The sequence below is a fragment of the Nothoprocta perdicaria genome, unplaced genomic scaffold (genome assembly GCF_003342845.1).
Source record: "Nothoprocta perdicaria isolate Ctin4 unplaced genomic scaffold, notPer1 scaffold_102, whole genome shotgun sequence".
Lineage (NCBI taxonomy): Eukaryota > Metazoa > Chordata > Aves > Tinamiformes > Tinamidae > Nothoprocta > Nothoprocta perdicaria.
This window is the reverse complement of record NW_020454117.1, coordinates 2,013,811-2,031,102: the sequence shown is the minus strand read 5'-3', so window position 1 is coordinate 2,031,102 and position 17,292 is coordinate 2,013,811. Positions and strand designations below refer to the sequence as shown.

The following is a 17,292-nucleotide window of genomic DNA, read 5'->3' as shown; positions in this document are numbered from 1 at the left end:
ACCAACCATCTAAATAAACTGAAGAGGTTCAGCCAGCTCCCAGCCCTGCCTTTTCCCTGCTCAGGAAGCACAAGAACCCGAGCACTCTGTTCACACAGCGCCCCTCGGCACGGGTCCAAACCTGCTTCCCAAGGTCACCTCCCTGCTACGGAACCACCCCTGGTTGGGAGTTGGCAGAGACACAGGTTTGCAGCCGGCCTCTGCTTCTGGGAGACATGTAGCCTTGGACAAGTGCCTCACACTGGTCAAGTCTCTCCTTCTCCGTCTTTAAAGTAAGGCAAAGTTTTTCCAGGTTGCACATAATGCAGCATCAGTGTTTGAGAAGCGCTTTCTTTTTGTAAAGCATCAGGTATTTTTACAATACTACCATATAGTCATAGCTTCATCCTACGTGTGTATCTTATATTTTATTAACAATTTGTAATTCAGAGTTTAAAAGTATTATTTTAGTCTTTCAATTTGCACTTCACTTGTAATAATATTTGACTGCCATTTGATCAAAATGTTTAAAAATACTCCAATGTAATTTAAACAATGTGTAAACAGTCCAGGGAAAGAACACATCTAGGGTCACAATGTCACACCTAGGGTCAGCAATGCAGTAGCTGAGTGGAAAACAGGGTTCATTTGCTGGTTGCCACCAACAGCTCTGGAGAGTCCAAGTAAAGTTGGGCAAAAATGAGAATCTTGCATGAGACTGCAGGAGAAGAACTTAGGGAAGGAAGAACATCCTGGAGCAAGTATAGAAAATACTCCAAKGTATAAATGAGTCTTAAGAAAAGGAAGAATAGTCTGTAAAAGATTCTCTCTGTCAGGCATTTCAAATTACATCATGCAGAACATAGTTTGGGTTGTCTTTTGGAAAACATTTCCTGCGGTTGTGCAAAATATAGTTGAAGCTCATTAAACTTGTTATTTTTGAAGAAAAAATCCACCTACATTTTGCCACACTTCATTATTGATTATATGGGATATTATCTAGTAGCAAAAAAAAAAAAAAAGTATTTAAAATCATCATATTAGTGGTTCAAAAAATAATATACTATGATTATTTTAATTACCATTCCTTATGACAGCTTAGTAGTTGCTTTTGTATAGTAGGAAGCAATACTGTAGATATTTTGAATTTCCTATCCCTACATTTTATGTATTTTTTACAATCAAAATTTGAATGACTGTACACTTTTTAAAAGGTATATCAGAAAACTAAAGCAGAAATCAAAATGAATTTGTTTTGGAAAAGATTATTTGGTTTGTTTTYATCCAAATGCAGATATTCTTACACTGGAATACGTCAGTTTTCTATTCTGAAGATAGAAATTAACAGAAATACTTCTTTCAGTCAACCTGAATTTACACATTTTAGTTTTGGAATGGCTTAATATTGATGTTGTCTTGGCTTCATTGTCACAGTATCTTAGAGGAAATTCCAGCATGGAACATTGTACGGTGTGTATTACATCTTGAATCTTGACTGCATTTATAAAACTCTGAAATGTAAGATTCTAATGAAGGAGAATGTTTTGTCATTTCACCAATGACCTGGAGGAAGGGACAGTCTGCATCCTCTGCAGGTCTGCTGCTGATRCCAGCCTGGGTGGAGTGGCTGATACACCAACAGGTTGTACTGTCCGGGTCTCTCTGAATGGCTGGAGAGTTGGGCAGAGAGGAACCTCATGAGGTTCAACAAGGACAAGTGCAGGGTGCTGCACCTGGGGAGGAATAACCCCAGGCACCAGGACAGATTAGGGGTCGACCTGCTGGAAAGCACCTCCACGGAGAGGGACCTGGGAGTCCTGGTGGACACCAAGTTAACCATGAGTGAGCAGTGGCAGTGTGCCTTCGTGGCCAAGAAGGCCAATGGGATCCTGGCTGCATCAGGAGGATGTTGGCAGCAGGTCAAGGGAGGGGATCCTGCCCCTCTGCTCAGCTCTGGTGAGGCCGCACCTGGAGTRTTGGGGGCCCTACAAGAGGGATGTGGAGCTACCGGAGAAAGTCCAGCACAGGCTACAAATAGGATTAGGGGACTAGAGCATCTCTCCTAGGAAGAAAGGCTGAGTGAGCCAGGCACGGAGAAGAGAAGACTGAGATGGGATCTTATCGGTGTGYACAAATATCTTAAGGGAGGGTGTCAAGGGGATGGGGTCAGACTATTATTTTCAGTAATGGCCAGCAATAGGACAAGAGGCAATGGGCACAACCTGGAACACAGGAAGTTCCATCTGAATGTATGGAAAATACCCTTTATGACGACAGTGACAGAGCACTGGAACAGGCTGCCCAGAGAGCTTGTGGAGTCTCCTTCCTCAGGGATATTCAAAGGCTGTCAGGACACCCTCCTGGGTGACGTGTTCTAGGAGATCCTGTCTGAGCAGGGGGGTTGGGCAAGATAATCTCCAGAGGTCGCTTCYGACCTCAATCATTCTCTGATTCCGTGCCAATATGAAAAATAAAAATAAAATCTTCTCCTCTTCACAATTCAATAATTTGATTTGGAACATCAAAATGTTTAGTCTCTCCAGAGTTACTCCTGTTTCTTTCTGACACTGTGAGGAGCATCCATGAGATGAATGTATCATGGGATGCATAAGCAAGCCACGGAGTCCCATCTACAGAGGGAAATAAATACATGAAATATCCAAACTAAGACTCCCTTGAGACCCTGCAGCAATTGGGCTACGTCTAAACATTCAACTACAAACGTCTGGCTAATGTCCTAATTTCCCAATTTGTCTCTGAACTGAAGGTAAACATGGAGAATTTCAACTCAGCTCTGATTCCATCTGATTATGCTTCTGAATATAAGAGCTACTGGTCCACTACACCTTTACTCTAGCTCTTCCACAGAAGAAAAAACACTTTAAATTTTCCCTTCTTAAAAAAAATCTCTTCTTCTATATTAAAAAAAAAAATCCTGTGGGATTCAGAGTCCAAACAATACTTGCTATCCAGAACAACGAATTGGTAAGAAATAAACAGTTGCATTACTGGAAGACTAGTAGTAGTCAGCAGCTTAAAACAAAACTTCCTAAAAGATGTTTGGTAATTCAGGGAAGTTGACTCCATGAAACAAGAAACAAAGCTCGATGTGCAGAGAGCCCAGACAGCATTTCTAGATTAGTAACAGAACGCACAAAAATACCATTTGTGCTTTCCCTAGAATCTCTCATCTCCCGTAGCACGCAACTCCGAACGCTTCCTCAGGAGTAGCAGAAGCAGAAGGGGAGCGAGCATCTGCTCTCACTGCTAAATGCCTATGAGCAATATCTGCCACAGCTCATGCTCTTTTGCTGTAAAATGTAATATGTTAAATTAATACTAAAACTGCTGCCACTTAGCACAATTTACTTGTTCTTTGTAAGAACACATTAAATTCATAGAAAATCAATTACCAAGTGATATTAGTTAATTTTCTTTCTTTTCCCATTTTTTTTTCTCTTATTACTACAGAATTTCTTTTACAGATATTTATTTTACAGGCAAAGTTAACTTACTTTATGCTAGGGATGATGGAGGCACCTGGAAGAGGAGGGGAAAGCCGTGGCGGGACATCATATTCTTCATTTACCAGATGACCATTTGAAAATACCTAAAAAATCACAGAAATGTTACTGGGGTGCCACCTCTTTCTCATCACAGATGCTCATCAAAGCAGACTTTGAGGAGGCTACAAGCACAGGCTTTCCTAAGAGTTCACACCACAGAGCTGCAAAAGAGCTCTTCTCACACACGTCTCAGCTAACTGCAACTGGGATTTGYACAACACGTGAGCACAGACCTTGTCCAAAAGAGGTAATTCTGTGCCACAGTTAGAGGGACTGCTCAGTTACAGCGGAATGGCTTAGGGGAAACTTCAGACTTCAAGCCTGAAAACTGACATGTGTGAGGGAGATGAAGCACAACGTGCAAAAAAACAAAAAACCTTACCAGGTATGGCAAGTTCAACATATTAATGATTTAAAAAGCTGCAGTGCAGCACCTGCCACAGAGTCCCTCCCTACCTGCAGGGCTCTCTTCATGATGGCCCTTTAGCAATAACTATTTATTTAGCAATAACCATGAGGCAGGGATGAAAATTCMTGCAATGTTACTCTTTTGCATGTGCACACAGCTGGAAAGTAACTCGGAGCTGTCAACTGCCCCCTTTAATCAAATGGCTTAGACCTACAAACCCAAGAAAACACATSTAACAGTAAGTAATTAAAGAAACGGCTAAGAAACTTCTCCAGAACAGAGTGGCTCTTCACTCTAAGTCACTATTCTGACTTGAGAAGTGCTCATTCCACCTCGACATTGGGCCTGACCACATCTGGAATGATATGTAAAGGTGCAGTTGAGGATATAAGGCCAGCATTCCTTTTAAAATCAGCTTTAAACAATTATAGCATGTGAAACGAGTCTAGCTGAAAGGAGAATTTTGTTGCTTTGCCTCAATTCTGATAAACAGACATCATAATTACGTACAGTATCATGAGCCTCTATAAAAGCTTTCTTCAGATATGTCAGTGCTTAAGAGCAAGGACATGTACTTTAAAGTGTTATACAAAGTCCCTGGGCATAAGAGATTTAGATGAAAAAGTCCCTGGGCATAAGAGATTTAGATGAAACCTGCAACAATAAATTCTCAAAGCTGAAAACTTCAGAAATTTCAAATATTTCTCAGGTGTCACTGTATTTTGCCAGATGCATCAGGCAAGGGAATATGAAATCAGTTATACCATATATAATCTCCTCCAGGGAAGTAGCTGCATTGAAAAGACAGTTTCATCACATTCTGAGAACAGGCATATTCATCAGTTTGATGCCAAACTTCTGATCCCACAACTTAGGGYACATAGAGGCAATGAAAAAAGCTGTAGAGACACCTTTTCCCAATTCAAAATGCATTTTTTTCTTATCCATTTGAAAGCCAAAGAGTGAKTAAAATAGCAGCTGGAAAGTTTCAGTTCAGTCATTTAAAGTACTTGATTTTATGTGCTCAYAGAATTTGTTTTATGCTATTAAAGTCATATCTGGTGGAAAGTATCCACATTTCTTTTATTCTTTGAAAACCATCTGCCTTCTCAAAGTTTTTCTTTAATCATTCTGATTGAATGAGCAAATAATACAGAACATACTCCAGGGTTTTTACCTTTTTTTCCTTTTAAAATTACAAAAAGGATCAGCAGACATACTCTTTTTTAATGAAAATATCCTCTTCCTAAGTTTTAGAAAAATGAAAGAAAATAAAAAGTAGCTGAAAAATGAGAAGCAAAAAAGGCAGCTTAAATTCCTATGCTTTTCTATTTTCACTAGAGTTTTAATTTTCTTGCTCTGATATAACTGTAAATCTTGTAAATCTTGTTTTTTGTGGTTTGATGTGGGTCATTTACAGACATTTCAAAATACCAGAATTTCTCTCCCCTAAGGGTCTTCCAATGCACCCATGAACCCTACTGAGTTGCACTTCTGAAGGCAGAATTTGGCCTTTTGGCCACAACAATTCTTTTCTATAGTACCTGCTTTTGCTGAAGACAGAATTTCAAGTAAAACTTAAAATTTAACCTCTTCCTGCTGATACTTATCAGCCAGCATACAGCATCTTGGTTGCCAGAATCAACGGAGATAACGACAAGATTTCCAGGAAGCCCAAGCTGTCATATTAGAGGAATGTGTTTAACTTGTTCTTGATGTTTTGGTGATATCTTTCACAAAAAGGAGTGACCAACTAGAGGGAGGAGTGATTTATCTCTGTCGTATTTGCAGCTTCTGGGCTTCCAGTTACCAGTCTGTGTTTGAAGCACTGCTTACACGTTTTGCTGCTCCTTKTGTTTTATTTTTCTTTTTAATAAATTCTCTAAATCGAGCAGAGGCTGCTGTCTGAGGCATGGTGAGAAATCTCTGGGTAAAAATATTGCAGCTTCGAAGGGAAAAATAGTGCTGAAAAATGGAGGAGCAATAGAGAGAGGTTTTTATTTGAGCCAAAGAGTCTGAGTAGAAGCTAGGAGAGGGCAGAAGACTGTTCCTCTGAATTCCTGCTAACAGCCAGGACTCAAATTCCAGAGATGAGCCTGAGGCAGGAAAGCAACTAGCGCCTTCTGGCTTGAGAGACCAACTCAGAGGGTTGCAACAGACGGAGAGYGAGGAATTCCCTGATTCCCATAGCCCACAGAGCTGAAGTCGGAGGCAGGGTCACACCAAGGAGAAGTACAGTGGTCTGCAATTTCAGAACGGGACAAAGTGTACATCCCATTTTTCCGGCCTCCTTATTCCTCATTTCTCTCCTCCCTTCTCTCTTCCATATACTCAAGGCACTACAGGGGCCCTGTACTGGCATGGGAAAAAAGACAATCCATTCTGCACTTCTACTTCTCCCTGTGCCCACGTCGTGGTCCTGCAACGCTTCTGTTCGCCGAAGGTGACGCACGCCTTGGCCTCCTGGTACATCAGCAGTGCGGTAGGAATACAGCACGTATTTTGACAAGCGCAAGGAAGATGTATAATGCCTGCATAACATCTTCTTTCAAGAACGTCCGGGTCAGCAAACCCATAATTGAGCTTTTGCTTACTTGCAAATTTGGAGGCAGAACTGAGACATTAATCACTGATGCTACYGCGCTTATTAAAGCACCTGACTCTCGTTCATCCTTCCCTGCTGTAATGTAATGGAGAGTGTCTACATCTCTTTGAAAGCTATAGGAAAACTTCGAAGGTATTTTCCTAGCAGAATCTGGACTGTTTGCGATGGCTTCCAGCAAACTTGCTGCAGCTGCTTAAAGCCAAAACTACCCCCTCTACACACTCTTCCCCCAGGTATCTTTAATTTATAAATGAAAACAACCAAATGGACAGAGGAAACACCATGGTTATAACCATTCACACTATGCATTGCAGACAGGCAGACATAATTCTCCKTTGAGTGACAAACAAGCTACATGATCCAGGAAAAGGTTGTAAGTGACAATTTCAAACTCCCTCAACACTGAAAACAGGTAAGATATTTGTCCAAGCGAAGTCAAGACCTGCTGTGGACAAGCCGCAGCCTTTGCTCCATTAGTAGCTGTTCTACAATTCCAGTAGCAACAACTCTGAGACTTGAGTCCATTTAAGGAGGAAAAAGGCCGATCTACGCTGAATAATACAAAAGTATTTTCACTCAAGCTTCRGCACATCTCTTACCTTGGCACTTTCAGCAGGCAGTTCGTGACGTCTGTGTTTCCTCATAAACCCCGACTCGGAGCTGAGGCGGCTGTGCCTCCCGTTGATGTTTGCAACGGCCGTCAGTCCTGCTTTGGGGGAGGCATCGCTCCCTATGCGGCACCCGACCAGCTGGCTGCTCCCAAACACGTCGCGGGGGCACCAGCCCTCCAGGGGCAGGGGCTGCTCCCTGCAGGGCGCGCTCTCCGCGTGGTGCAGGTGCCTGCTGAGCCTGCTCTCCGGGGGAATCGGCGGGGGCCTTTCCGGCGGCGGCGGCGGAGGGTCCCTCAAGGGCGGCGGAGGCGCTGGCAAGGGTTTGTCCTGCTTCCTCACCATGCAGGGAGAAGACTAAACAAAACAACAACAAATACTAATTACATACAGGCMCACCTAGGCATGCTCATCTCTGTCGTGACCAAGCATGGCTTGACGCTTTCCAACTGAGATCCCTCCAAGCATCAGGCTTGTCTTGGCATGGGGAAGAGCTTGTGAATGCACATGTTCCCTTCAGGAGTGCCCAGGTCTGATGGGCTGTGGGGAACCTGAGGAGGGAAGCAGCAGGGAGGAAGGAGAGACTGTTTCCAAAGGCTTCCGTGGATTCACTTATTCAGCTGCAGAAATGAATTGTGAGACAACCCGGGAAAGTGGAATGCCCAATGCATAGAAAACAAACAAACAAACAAATAAGTAAAAGCAAATAAATCCAACTTGCAAAGAGGGATGACGTGGTGACAGGGAACAAGCACAAAAAGAACAATGATCAGGGAGCAAGCAGAGGGAGAAGACACCACCTCTGTTCATTTTTCCAGGTAACACGCTTGCTACTCATTTCTGTTTACACAAGCTCACGCGTAAACAGCCTTCAGCAGCCAACTTCCTTTTGCAGAATTGAGCTGTGTCATAAATGGGAATGTTCCTGAAGATTATGTGTACTATTACTAAAAAGCTGAAAAACAAGTTATCAGAAAAAAAATACATAGCAGTACATAAACCTGTWAGTGCACACATCTGAGAGAAAAACAAAGTATTCTCATAGGGAAGTAATTACTAACAGCAGTTTAGAAAACTATGCTTACGTCAATTGAGGTTTTCAGGAAGTGTTTTTCTCCTCCATCAGTTATAATAATAAATACTGGGAAGATCCTCTTCCTTGGAAATCGTAACTTTCATGGCTCTTGCTTCAACATATTACCATTTCAAGACAACAAGCCYACAGAATTTTTGAACCTAAAGTGGTATTCGATCTCGCTTTATAGGTTAACCTATTCATTTTTGGTGCAGTATCTTTACACATTAATTACACTGATAAGTGAGTTATTCTATCTATTCTATCTATTCTATTAATTTGCCTTTTAGTTAAGAAAAATAGTTATTTTCACTGTCAAGACTGCAACAAAAGCAGCTGGGTCCAAAATAATTTTAGTAATTGTTCTTCAGYGCAGAAACAGAAAGTCTTGACTAAATAAAAAGTCTTAGCAGTTTTTGTTTGTTTTTCTTAAATAGGAAGTTACAGATACTTCTCATTCCTCATCTTATTTCCCTAACACCCCAGAAATGTTCTACTTTTTCTTTCAGGAAAAGCTTCATGGAAAAGGAAGAACACTGTTCAAATAAATTCAGTTAAAAAAGATTAAGCAGTATCAGCAGTATTTCTGATCTTCTACTTTTTTTTTTAAAGTCGTGAAGATTTTATAATACTTTAAAATAAACCTATTTTACATTATACATACTTGTAAAATTTACAAAATTAACGGATGTGCCAAATGTTTAGCACRTATTCTCAATGCAATAGTTTTCCTTATATACTATTAAAAAAGTGATAGATAACTGATAAAAAATCAGAGATCCATTAAACATCCAAGTGTACATAACTACAATTTTAAAAAATAGATTTTCCAACTTAATGGTAAAAAAAATGAAAAAAATAAATATGGTACTTAATATTCCATTATTATCAAAACATGGGTTTCAATTGATGTTATATTTGAATTCACAATCAAAAATAAAACCTTAAATCTAATTCATTCTCCAATGCAGCCATTACAACAAAGTGACGAGCTTATACCAGGGAATAGTATTTGCTTTCCCTCATCCTTATCCACTCAAAAAAACCCAGTTAACTCTTTGGTAACATTTGTTTTCCAAAATACAGCATACAACTTTTTAGCTAGAGTCACTACGTTCCCTGAAGCCTGAGCCCTAATCTACGCCACTTGAAGTTTTAAAAGCAGAGTGTCTGCACAAATTTATCTTGTCAAGATACTGTGGAAATGAGCATAAATTGCCATTAGTGCCCAACATGTAATTTTAATGAGATAATGACCTTTAAATCTACTTTCAGGAAACTGTCATTTCTATTTATTTTTGTGAATCAGGTTTTATTAGAGAAATGATCCATAACAGCAATGTCAAACTGATACCTTTAAAATTCTGAGCATAAGCAAGGGCACTATAACCATCAGACTACCAGAGGTCACATTTGACCAACACATTTAACTGCAATYATCTCCCTGCGTAAGGTTTATTCAAGGGGACAGGCCTGCCCAAAGTCAACTGAAGGAGCAAAGACTCTTCAGATGACTAAACCAATATTGAGCTAATCTAAAGTTCTTCTAAGCTACGAGACATTTTGATCTTTTGGCCAGAACTCCTGAAAAGGAAAGAAACACTCAAAATTTCTTATTTGTCAAATTTCCAAGATAAATATGGAAGTACAATTTCTCAGACACAAAGAAATATGGCTCAGCACAAATTACCTTTGGTGATCCAGTTGGGCTGGCACATGGTGATCGTGCTACTCCCTTCTGAATAAGATCCAGACGAGGAGGTACAGGTGGAAGACCAAGATGAGGGATTTGCAGGGGGTCTGGAAGTGGTTTTCTTCTCTGTGCAAGTGGGGAAGATCCCGGAGATGTCACTGGTGAATTTTGTCTCTCATTGCACTTCAAGACAGAAAAAGCGTTATTAGAATTTACCTGATCATGAACTAAACAATTTTCATGCCAGAATAACTAAAACATTTGGTATTTGTCAGGATTTGCTCAGTCACTTATCATAATGGACACCCTGCTAGTCTTAATTACTGGATATTGTAAGTGTTCAGCCTCTAGGTACTGCACAAAAGAAGTCTACAAGTCACTCTATCTCATAATTAACTAAGATCCCCCTGATTTATTAACTAAGATCCCCCTGATTTATCTCCCCCTCATTCATTAGGTGATTTACAAAAATTATTTCACAACTGCGTTCAGTTTACCATTTTAGCAAATATTAATGACACACAAACACATTAAACACCCTCAAATGACAAACGATGACTTATTTTCTTCATTTGTCCTTTCAAATGCACAGGWATGATGAAAATCAACTAGTTCTCATCCAAAAGATCACGTTGACTCTTTAAAAATATGAACTTAAGTTGTATGATGATGAGAACCAAAGATTTCAGAGTCATCAGTCTAGGCTGCATTCATTTTTGTAACCAGGTCCTGAGCTTTGTTTGCCTCAGCTTCAACTCAAGCAATTGATTTATTTAAATACCCAGGGAGCCCACTGTGTTTATACCCCTGCACTGCAGGTCGGCCTGGGGGTTTATGCTCTCCTGGGTTTTCCTGGCCCGCAGACTGGACAGCTGGAAGCCGTTCACCCCAAGCACCCCAGCCTCGGGCCACGTGGGCACTGAGGCTTTCCAAAATCTGCCACTTAACCTGGTTAGAGAGGCAAGGTATTTGCCATCGTTCTGAATGAAGCACATTTAAACACCGACAAAAATTAACGCTCCCATCTCTAGGATAAATCTTTTTTTTTGACGACATTTTTGTGTCACTTCAAGTTTCACCATCTGTTAAACCTGTAAGTTCAGCATTACAGCTACACATTCAGTTTAGTTTTCTTTGTAATGGAGAAGTGGTCACAACATTCATATTAAACGGTCTAAATATGGCTGTTAATTTTTGTACCCTTTAACTGGTGAAATGGACACACACAAGTCAAAGTGCTTGGAGCTGGCTGGGGGATTGTGAGCATAAACACAGGAATGACTGTGCTCATAGTCTCTGGACAGCATAGAACAGGAACTGACTGAATAAGTTATGTTATAATAAAATGAATTTTAAAAATATAATAAATATAATAATACACGGATATCTAYATATAATAATACATTAACACATAAYAGATAATGATATCTATATAAAATTATATATTATGATATAATATATAATAATATAAATATATACTAAATATGTTAGAAGCATGCCTGAGCAACCAAATATAATGAACATCAATTCCTTTTACTTAAGAGAAAGCATCCACTATTGAATGGTATAATAAACATCGTATTACTTAATAACATTAGTTTTCAGAGTCCAGTTACATCCCCTCCATGCATTTCTAATATGAGACATGTAATATAATATAGTCAAAACCTTGGCTTCAGCATCAGAGAGAAAATAAATTTATTTCCCAAACCTTTTGAAATAGAACCAAAGAAGCAGGCCTGCAGCTCTAATAAAATAATTCTAAAAACAAAAGACAGTGCTGTAGTAAGTCTTTAAATTACATGGTGTTATACAATATGCGGTGTCTCAGGCAGCAGAGAATGGTTCCAAAACACCTAGGAAATAATCCTATATACAATGGAGGTTGGAAACTAAGAATAATATAATAGGTAAATGCTGAAAGCAGAGAACTAGGTGGGAAGGAGAGCTGGAGATTTCACGTGTTCCAGTTGTTGTCCCACCACGTTACCTGGCTTCCTGAAGGTGCAACCCGAGAGCGGCGAGCGTGAGACTGTGCGTAGCTACGTGAGCTCACAGCAACACTTCCCYGGCAGCATTTTCACAATACCCACCTCTTTTTAATCTATTTCTCTCTCACCACTTTCTCTTACACAGCTCTGCCCTAAAGAAACCCTAGGCAAAATGATACACTCTTTCTTCAATGAGGCCCTATTGAAACAGGAAATTAATTTAAGCCCCAGTGTTCCATCCGCTCCRCATGTACTTGGTATTTAGTTATTTCTAGCAGCTATATTCCCTGGATAGTATATCACAACTGCCAAAATAAAATGGAAAGCCTTCCAAAGCATTAAGTGTATGGAAGGACCTCAACCTAAACTTACAGTAAGTTCTTGTTTCAGCACAGCAAAACCCTTCAGTCTCCCTTGCCTAACTGTCCCAGCGCTCTCACTATACGCTGGAGTCCCCAAAGATGTCAAGAAGGGTCCTGGGGGTGGTCAACTGGCTAAACAGTAACTTATGAGAAAGAAAAACCAAACACACACACACACACACACACACACACACACACACACACACACAGAGAAAATGCACAATGACCAACAGCTCCCTTCAACCTTAAGGACTCTATGATTCTATGATGAGAAAAGCAGTTCTCTCGTTCTCTCCTAGAAGGAAGCTGAATCCATGGCACTGCTTGGTCCTGGAGAGAGAACGCTTTGCTGGGAGAATCTTAAATCTCAAATCCTTGTTTATTCCTGCTGCTTCTCTGCAGAACCACTAGAGAGGGTCCAGCACAGAGCGACAAAGATGACTAGAGGCTGGAGCATCTCTCATATAGCTCTCTCTTAGTCTTTCCTCATAAAGACTAAGTGAGTGGGGCCTGTTTAGCCTGGAGAAGAGAAGGTTGAGAGGTGATTTGATCAATATGTATAAATACATGAAAGGGAGAACGTAGGGAGGAAAGGGCCAAGCTCTTCTCAGTGGTGGCCGGTGACAGGACAAGGGGAAATAGGTATAAGATGAAACACAGGCAGTTCCATCTCCAGGTGAGAAGGAACTTCTTTCCTGTGGGGGTGACAGAGCCCTGGCACAGGCTGCCCAGGGGGGTTGTGGAGTCTCCTTCTCCGGAGATCTTCCAAACCGACCTGGATGCCGCCCTGTGCCCCGTGCTCTGGGTGTCCCTGCTGGAGCAGGGGGGTTGGATAGATGATCCCTAGAGGCCCCTTCCAACCTCAACCATTCTCTACGATTCTGTGGTACTAAATCAAAACAAACAGAAAAAACTCTGCAGCAGCAGAAGGCTTTTTTCAGCATCTAGTATGAAATTTCTATCAATACAAAAATAATTAATTAAAAATAATTAATTAAAAATAATTGCTTAAAAAACATAGATGTCCTCTCCTCATCCTACCTGTTTAGTTACATTACTGCTTCATGCTTGTTGACAGCCACCAAGATGGTTATACTTCATGCAGTTGCAGCAATAGATTCGTACATAACTGCTCCTCTTTTGGCACAGAGYATCCTCTCTCAAGAAGGCCCTTCCCCTGAGGTCTAAGTGACTTAAAAACTTTTCTCTTTGTCACCTACTAAAGATTTCATTCTAGTTTCTATTCAGTGAAGGAGTAATGAGAGTATCACAGTAAAAAATAATAACAAAAAGATAAACCCAGCAGTAACTAAGACACAAGCTAATACAAGTGAGCCTGTAGTGACAGAAGACAGACCTTCAGCAGATAAAGGAGCTCTGCTGCAACCCACCCTGTGCAATAACGATGCAATGAAGGAGAACAGAGCAGCAGGATGGACAGCATCTGGCTGGCATAAATGTTGCCCAGAGTAAAGCAGCTGTGACCTATTTTGCTATTGTACTGCAGAGTGGACCACAGTTATGTCAGTTATGTTATTTAATCATATATACTTATTACTGACAAACAGTGGTATCAGATTGCCCCTAGTGGTAGTGACTTTAAAAGGAAGACTGCTTCTGATACGAATTACAGCTTCTAGTGAAGCTCCGTATGATATAAGTGTTTACAGCTGGGTTACCAAATCCACTGTTTTAGCTTCAAACCCCTTTTTGCCAGACAGGCGAATATTAAAAGACAGGCAAATATTAAAAAACACACTAAACAAAAACCCCAATGGGTGACTGCTGCAGCAGTGAGTGTTAACTTGGTTGCTGGTGCACTGCTGGAGCTAACGCAACCATCTACAGACTGCAAAACGAGACCTCCAAGAAGGTCCAGGCAGACCCTCACCAGAAGTGAGCTTTTCTTATTGTCCCCTGAAACTTCATTAAATAAGCCTGGGCTATATTCAGAAAAGAGTAACCCATGTTTTCTTTCCTTCTTGTTAAGGCAAGTTGTGACCTAGGTGGATTAGTAGCAGCTGGACTTAAAAAACATGGACAAGGATATAAAGCCACATCACTTATCACTGATGGCTACAAACACACTTTGCCTACACCGCCTTTTTTTCTTCATTTGACCTTCCATCTACTGAGCCAACAAAATACATGTGAAGCAGGGGGATGGAGCCATCCAAGGCTGCGAGAGTCAGCACGAAGCCAACTGCCCACGGGACCAGGGCATTTTACCCAAGAGGAGCAGGCTGCCTCCTGGCATTTACACCTCGCTTTCAAGCAGCACCAACTAAGCACGTGAGGGCCCTCCAGTCGTGCAGCATGACTTAAACAAACTCCTATGTGAGGTAGCCTAAGAATTTATGGCCATGGAAAATGCCTGAGTAAATATCTGAAGCCTATTTTTCTCAGAAGCTTCTGTATTTTGTGTGATGAAAGTTGAAACGCTGTTACTATGTAAATAACCATTACCAAATAAATAAATAAATAAAATGGAAAGAGTGGGAAATGGGTAAAAACTCTTCTTCCCTATTCTGAGAACCAAAAGTCTTTTGTCTTAATTTGTTAGGTCTATACTAACTCATCCGCTGGAAAGAGTCATGAGAAGTAGTGGCTTTCAGTTTTGCGGACCTCTTCTAAATATTTTGAAGTCAATAGTGTGAATCCAAGTCAGTTTTTGGTGGATTTCAACAACTCTGAAATTAATTTCAGAGAAGCCAGTAAATCCATGGAAAAAGTAACTTTTCTTATGGTTTCAGAAGGAGGTGTCCCTGGAGAATGTGAACTTACTTTACTCAAAACTTCACAGTGTCCTTACACTATTAGGGTTTCCCTTTACGGTTTGATATAATAAAGTTCCACTGGGATTATACAGTTGTCTTAACATCTATAAATTCATTTTTTTGCTCTTAAAAGAACTCCCGCACTATATAGTTTTCTTGTTTTCCTTCCTTCTTTTCAAGCTAACTGTATCAAGCTAGATCTTGAATAAAATAATGGGACAGAGTGCTCTTAATCCCCTCGGACAATGGAATATTTAAGACTAAGGAGTAATACAAACGGTCTAGTGGAGACTCAAATACCTTCCACGAAAAAGAAAAATAAAGAAGTCCCTTTTTAATGTTTACCCTAATCTATAATCTGCATAAGGAGGATTTTATGACCCACATGAGGTTTGCAAAACTTGGTTAGGACAGAAAATACAGAGCTGAGAAYAAGAAAACTTGAAGCAACAACTGCATTAGCTGACCTAATACCAAGGGGTTAGACATTTCTTAGCAATAAGTCAATGAGGTTTTGGCACCACTGCTCATCTTTGAATGAAAGAAATATCTGAAGACAATTTGAAATAAAAAGATGTTGGACAAGGCACATACACTAATTGCAGTAGGTTTCTCTGAAGCCTCTGATCATCTGATCTGCAAGAATGATTCATTTTCCTTGAAGTGGATCCATTTACTCATTCCATTAAAGGATGAGTAGGTAGCTTTGTGATTATTTGGTTCTTGAAAGCAATTTCCAGTCTGAGGTCCATCCGGAATTTAATCTAGACACTTCTGCCTGCTCACGAGTAGGCTTCAGAGATGGAGTAAGAAATGGAGAGTGGATATTTTTATATTCAACTCGTATTTCTTCACCTGCCAAAGAAATTAGGCTGTTTGCTCCCCAAATGGCCTCTTTCAATTGGATTTCAGGAAATAAACAGGAGGTTTATCCTTCCAGTCTGCATAAAAGATAATTCATACAGGTACAGAAGGGGATAACAAAAAGTTACAGCTTCTTTAAAAGCTAATGACAACTCAAAAATGTGTTTTTCAGCTTTTCAGTTTGTCAGAAAGAGCTCACTTAAAGGCCCACACAGGCCCTTTAATCAGTGATAAACATGCCTATCTGTTCTTCCATAAGGCGGAATAAAATGAGCTTAGCGCAACTCTTCTTTGCATTATGAATGTATTTCAAGCCTAAGTCTCAAAGGCAGCGAAACTTGGCAGTCACAGCTGAGAGACATTCCAGCCGTGCTCCTCCACAAGCCTTTCAGCACGACAGCCATGGATGCAAACATCCCTGCAACACAGTGTGAACCCTACAGGCATCAAGGAGTTCACGGACCTGGAATCTTCTTCATCCAGTAAGTCTAAATCCTAACCCACTGCTAGCCAGAGAGGCCACAAGACAGTTTTCTCAGGGCTATCACGTGGTCTAGCCAGATGATTCGAGACAGAATCAGTTCACTCCGTTTTCAAGGACAAAGAGTTTCCTTCTGAGAAAGTAAATGAAGATCTTTGCGACAACTAAAAATTAACAACAACTACCTGATCGTAACAGTGATCTCATCATCAAAGTTTCAAAAAATGACTCTAAAACACATCCATGATGCATTATTCAGACTAATAATCTTATAAAAAAAAAAAAAAAACTTTTAAAGAGGAGAAAATGCTAGGTAACATCACATGGAATAAGAAGCGTTTTTATAGCAGACTCTAAAGAAACAGTGTTTATCAGGAACGAATTAATGACGATGAAGGTGGCAGAGCCCTGGCACAGGCTGCCCAGGTAGGCTGTGGAGTCTCCTTCTCCGGAGATCTTCCAAACCTGCCTGGATGCCGCCCTGTGCCCCGTGCTCTGGGTGTCCCTGCTGGAGCAGGGGGGTTGGACTAGATGATCTCTAGAGGTCCCTTCCAACCTCAACCATCCTGTGATTCTGTGATGAAAAGAAACAAGCAAGTCTGAATAAGACATTGCTAACAAAAGTGCTTGTAAACTGCGACACACTCCACAGAGATGGCGTGGTTAAGAGCATCATTCTACCAGCACTGGAAACAGTTTCAAGGCAAGGGCAAGCAAGAAATCACCAAATCACTTGAGAATTCAACATCTGCAAACGAATAATTAAAAGAGAGGGGAATAAAAGGAGAAGAGAAGAGAAGAGAAGAGAAGAGAAGAGAAGAGAAGAGAAGAGAAGAGAAGAGAAGAGAAGAGAAGAGAAGAGAAGAGAAGAGAAGAGAAGAG

At 40.6% G+C, this 17,292-nt stretch overlaps 1 protein-coding gene across 3 annotated transcripts in view; it reads right to left on the bottom strand.

The window, feature by feature from the left end:
- Nucleotides 1-17,292, bottom strand: part of CBLB (Cbl proto-oncogene B) — a 117,420-nt gene that overhangs the window by 16,095 nt on the left and 84,033 nt on the right. For all 3 annotated transcript variants that reach the window (XM_026041910.1, XM_026041902.1, XM_026041916.1), the window contains exons 10-12: nt 9,933-10,118; nt 7,159-7,524; nt 3,495-3,589 (exon numbers count right to left, since the gene is read on the bottom strand). In XM_026041910.1, coding sequence (XP_025897695.1) covers nt 3,495-3,589; nt 7,159-7,524; nt 9,933-10,118 — 647 coding nt within the window. The remainder of the gene's footprint in view (nt 1-3,494; nt 3,590-7,158; nt 7,525-9,932; nt 10,119-17,292) is intronic.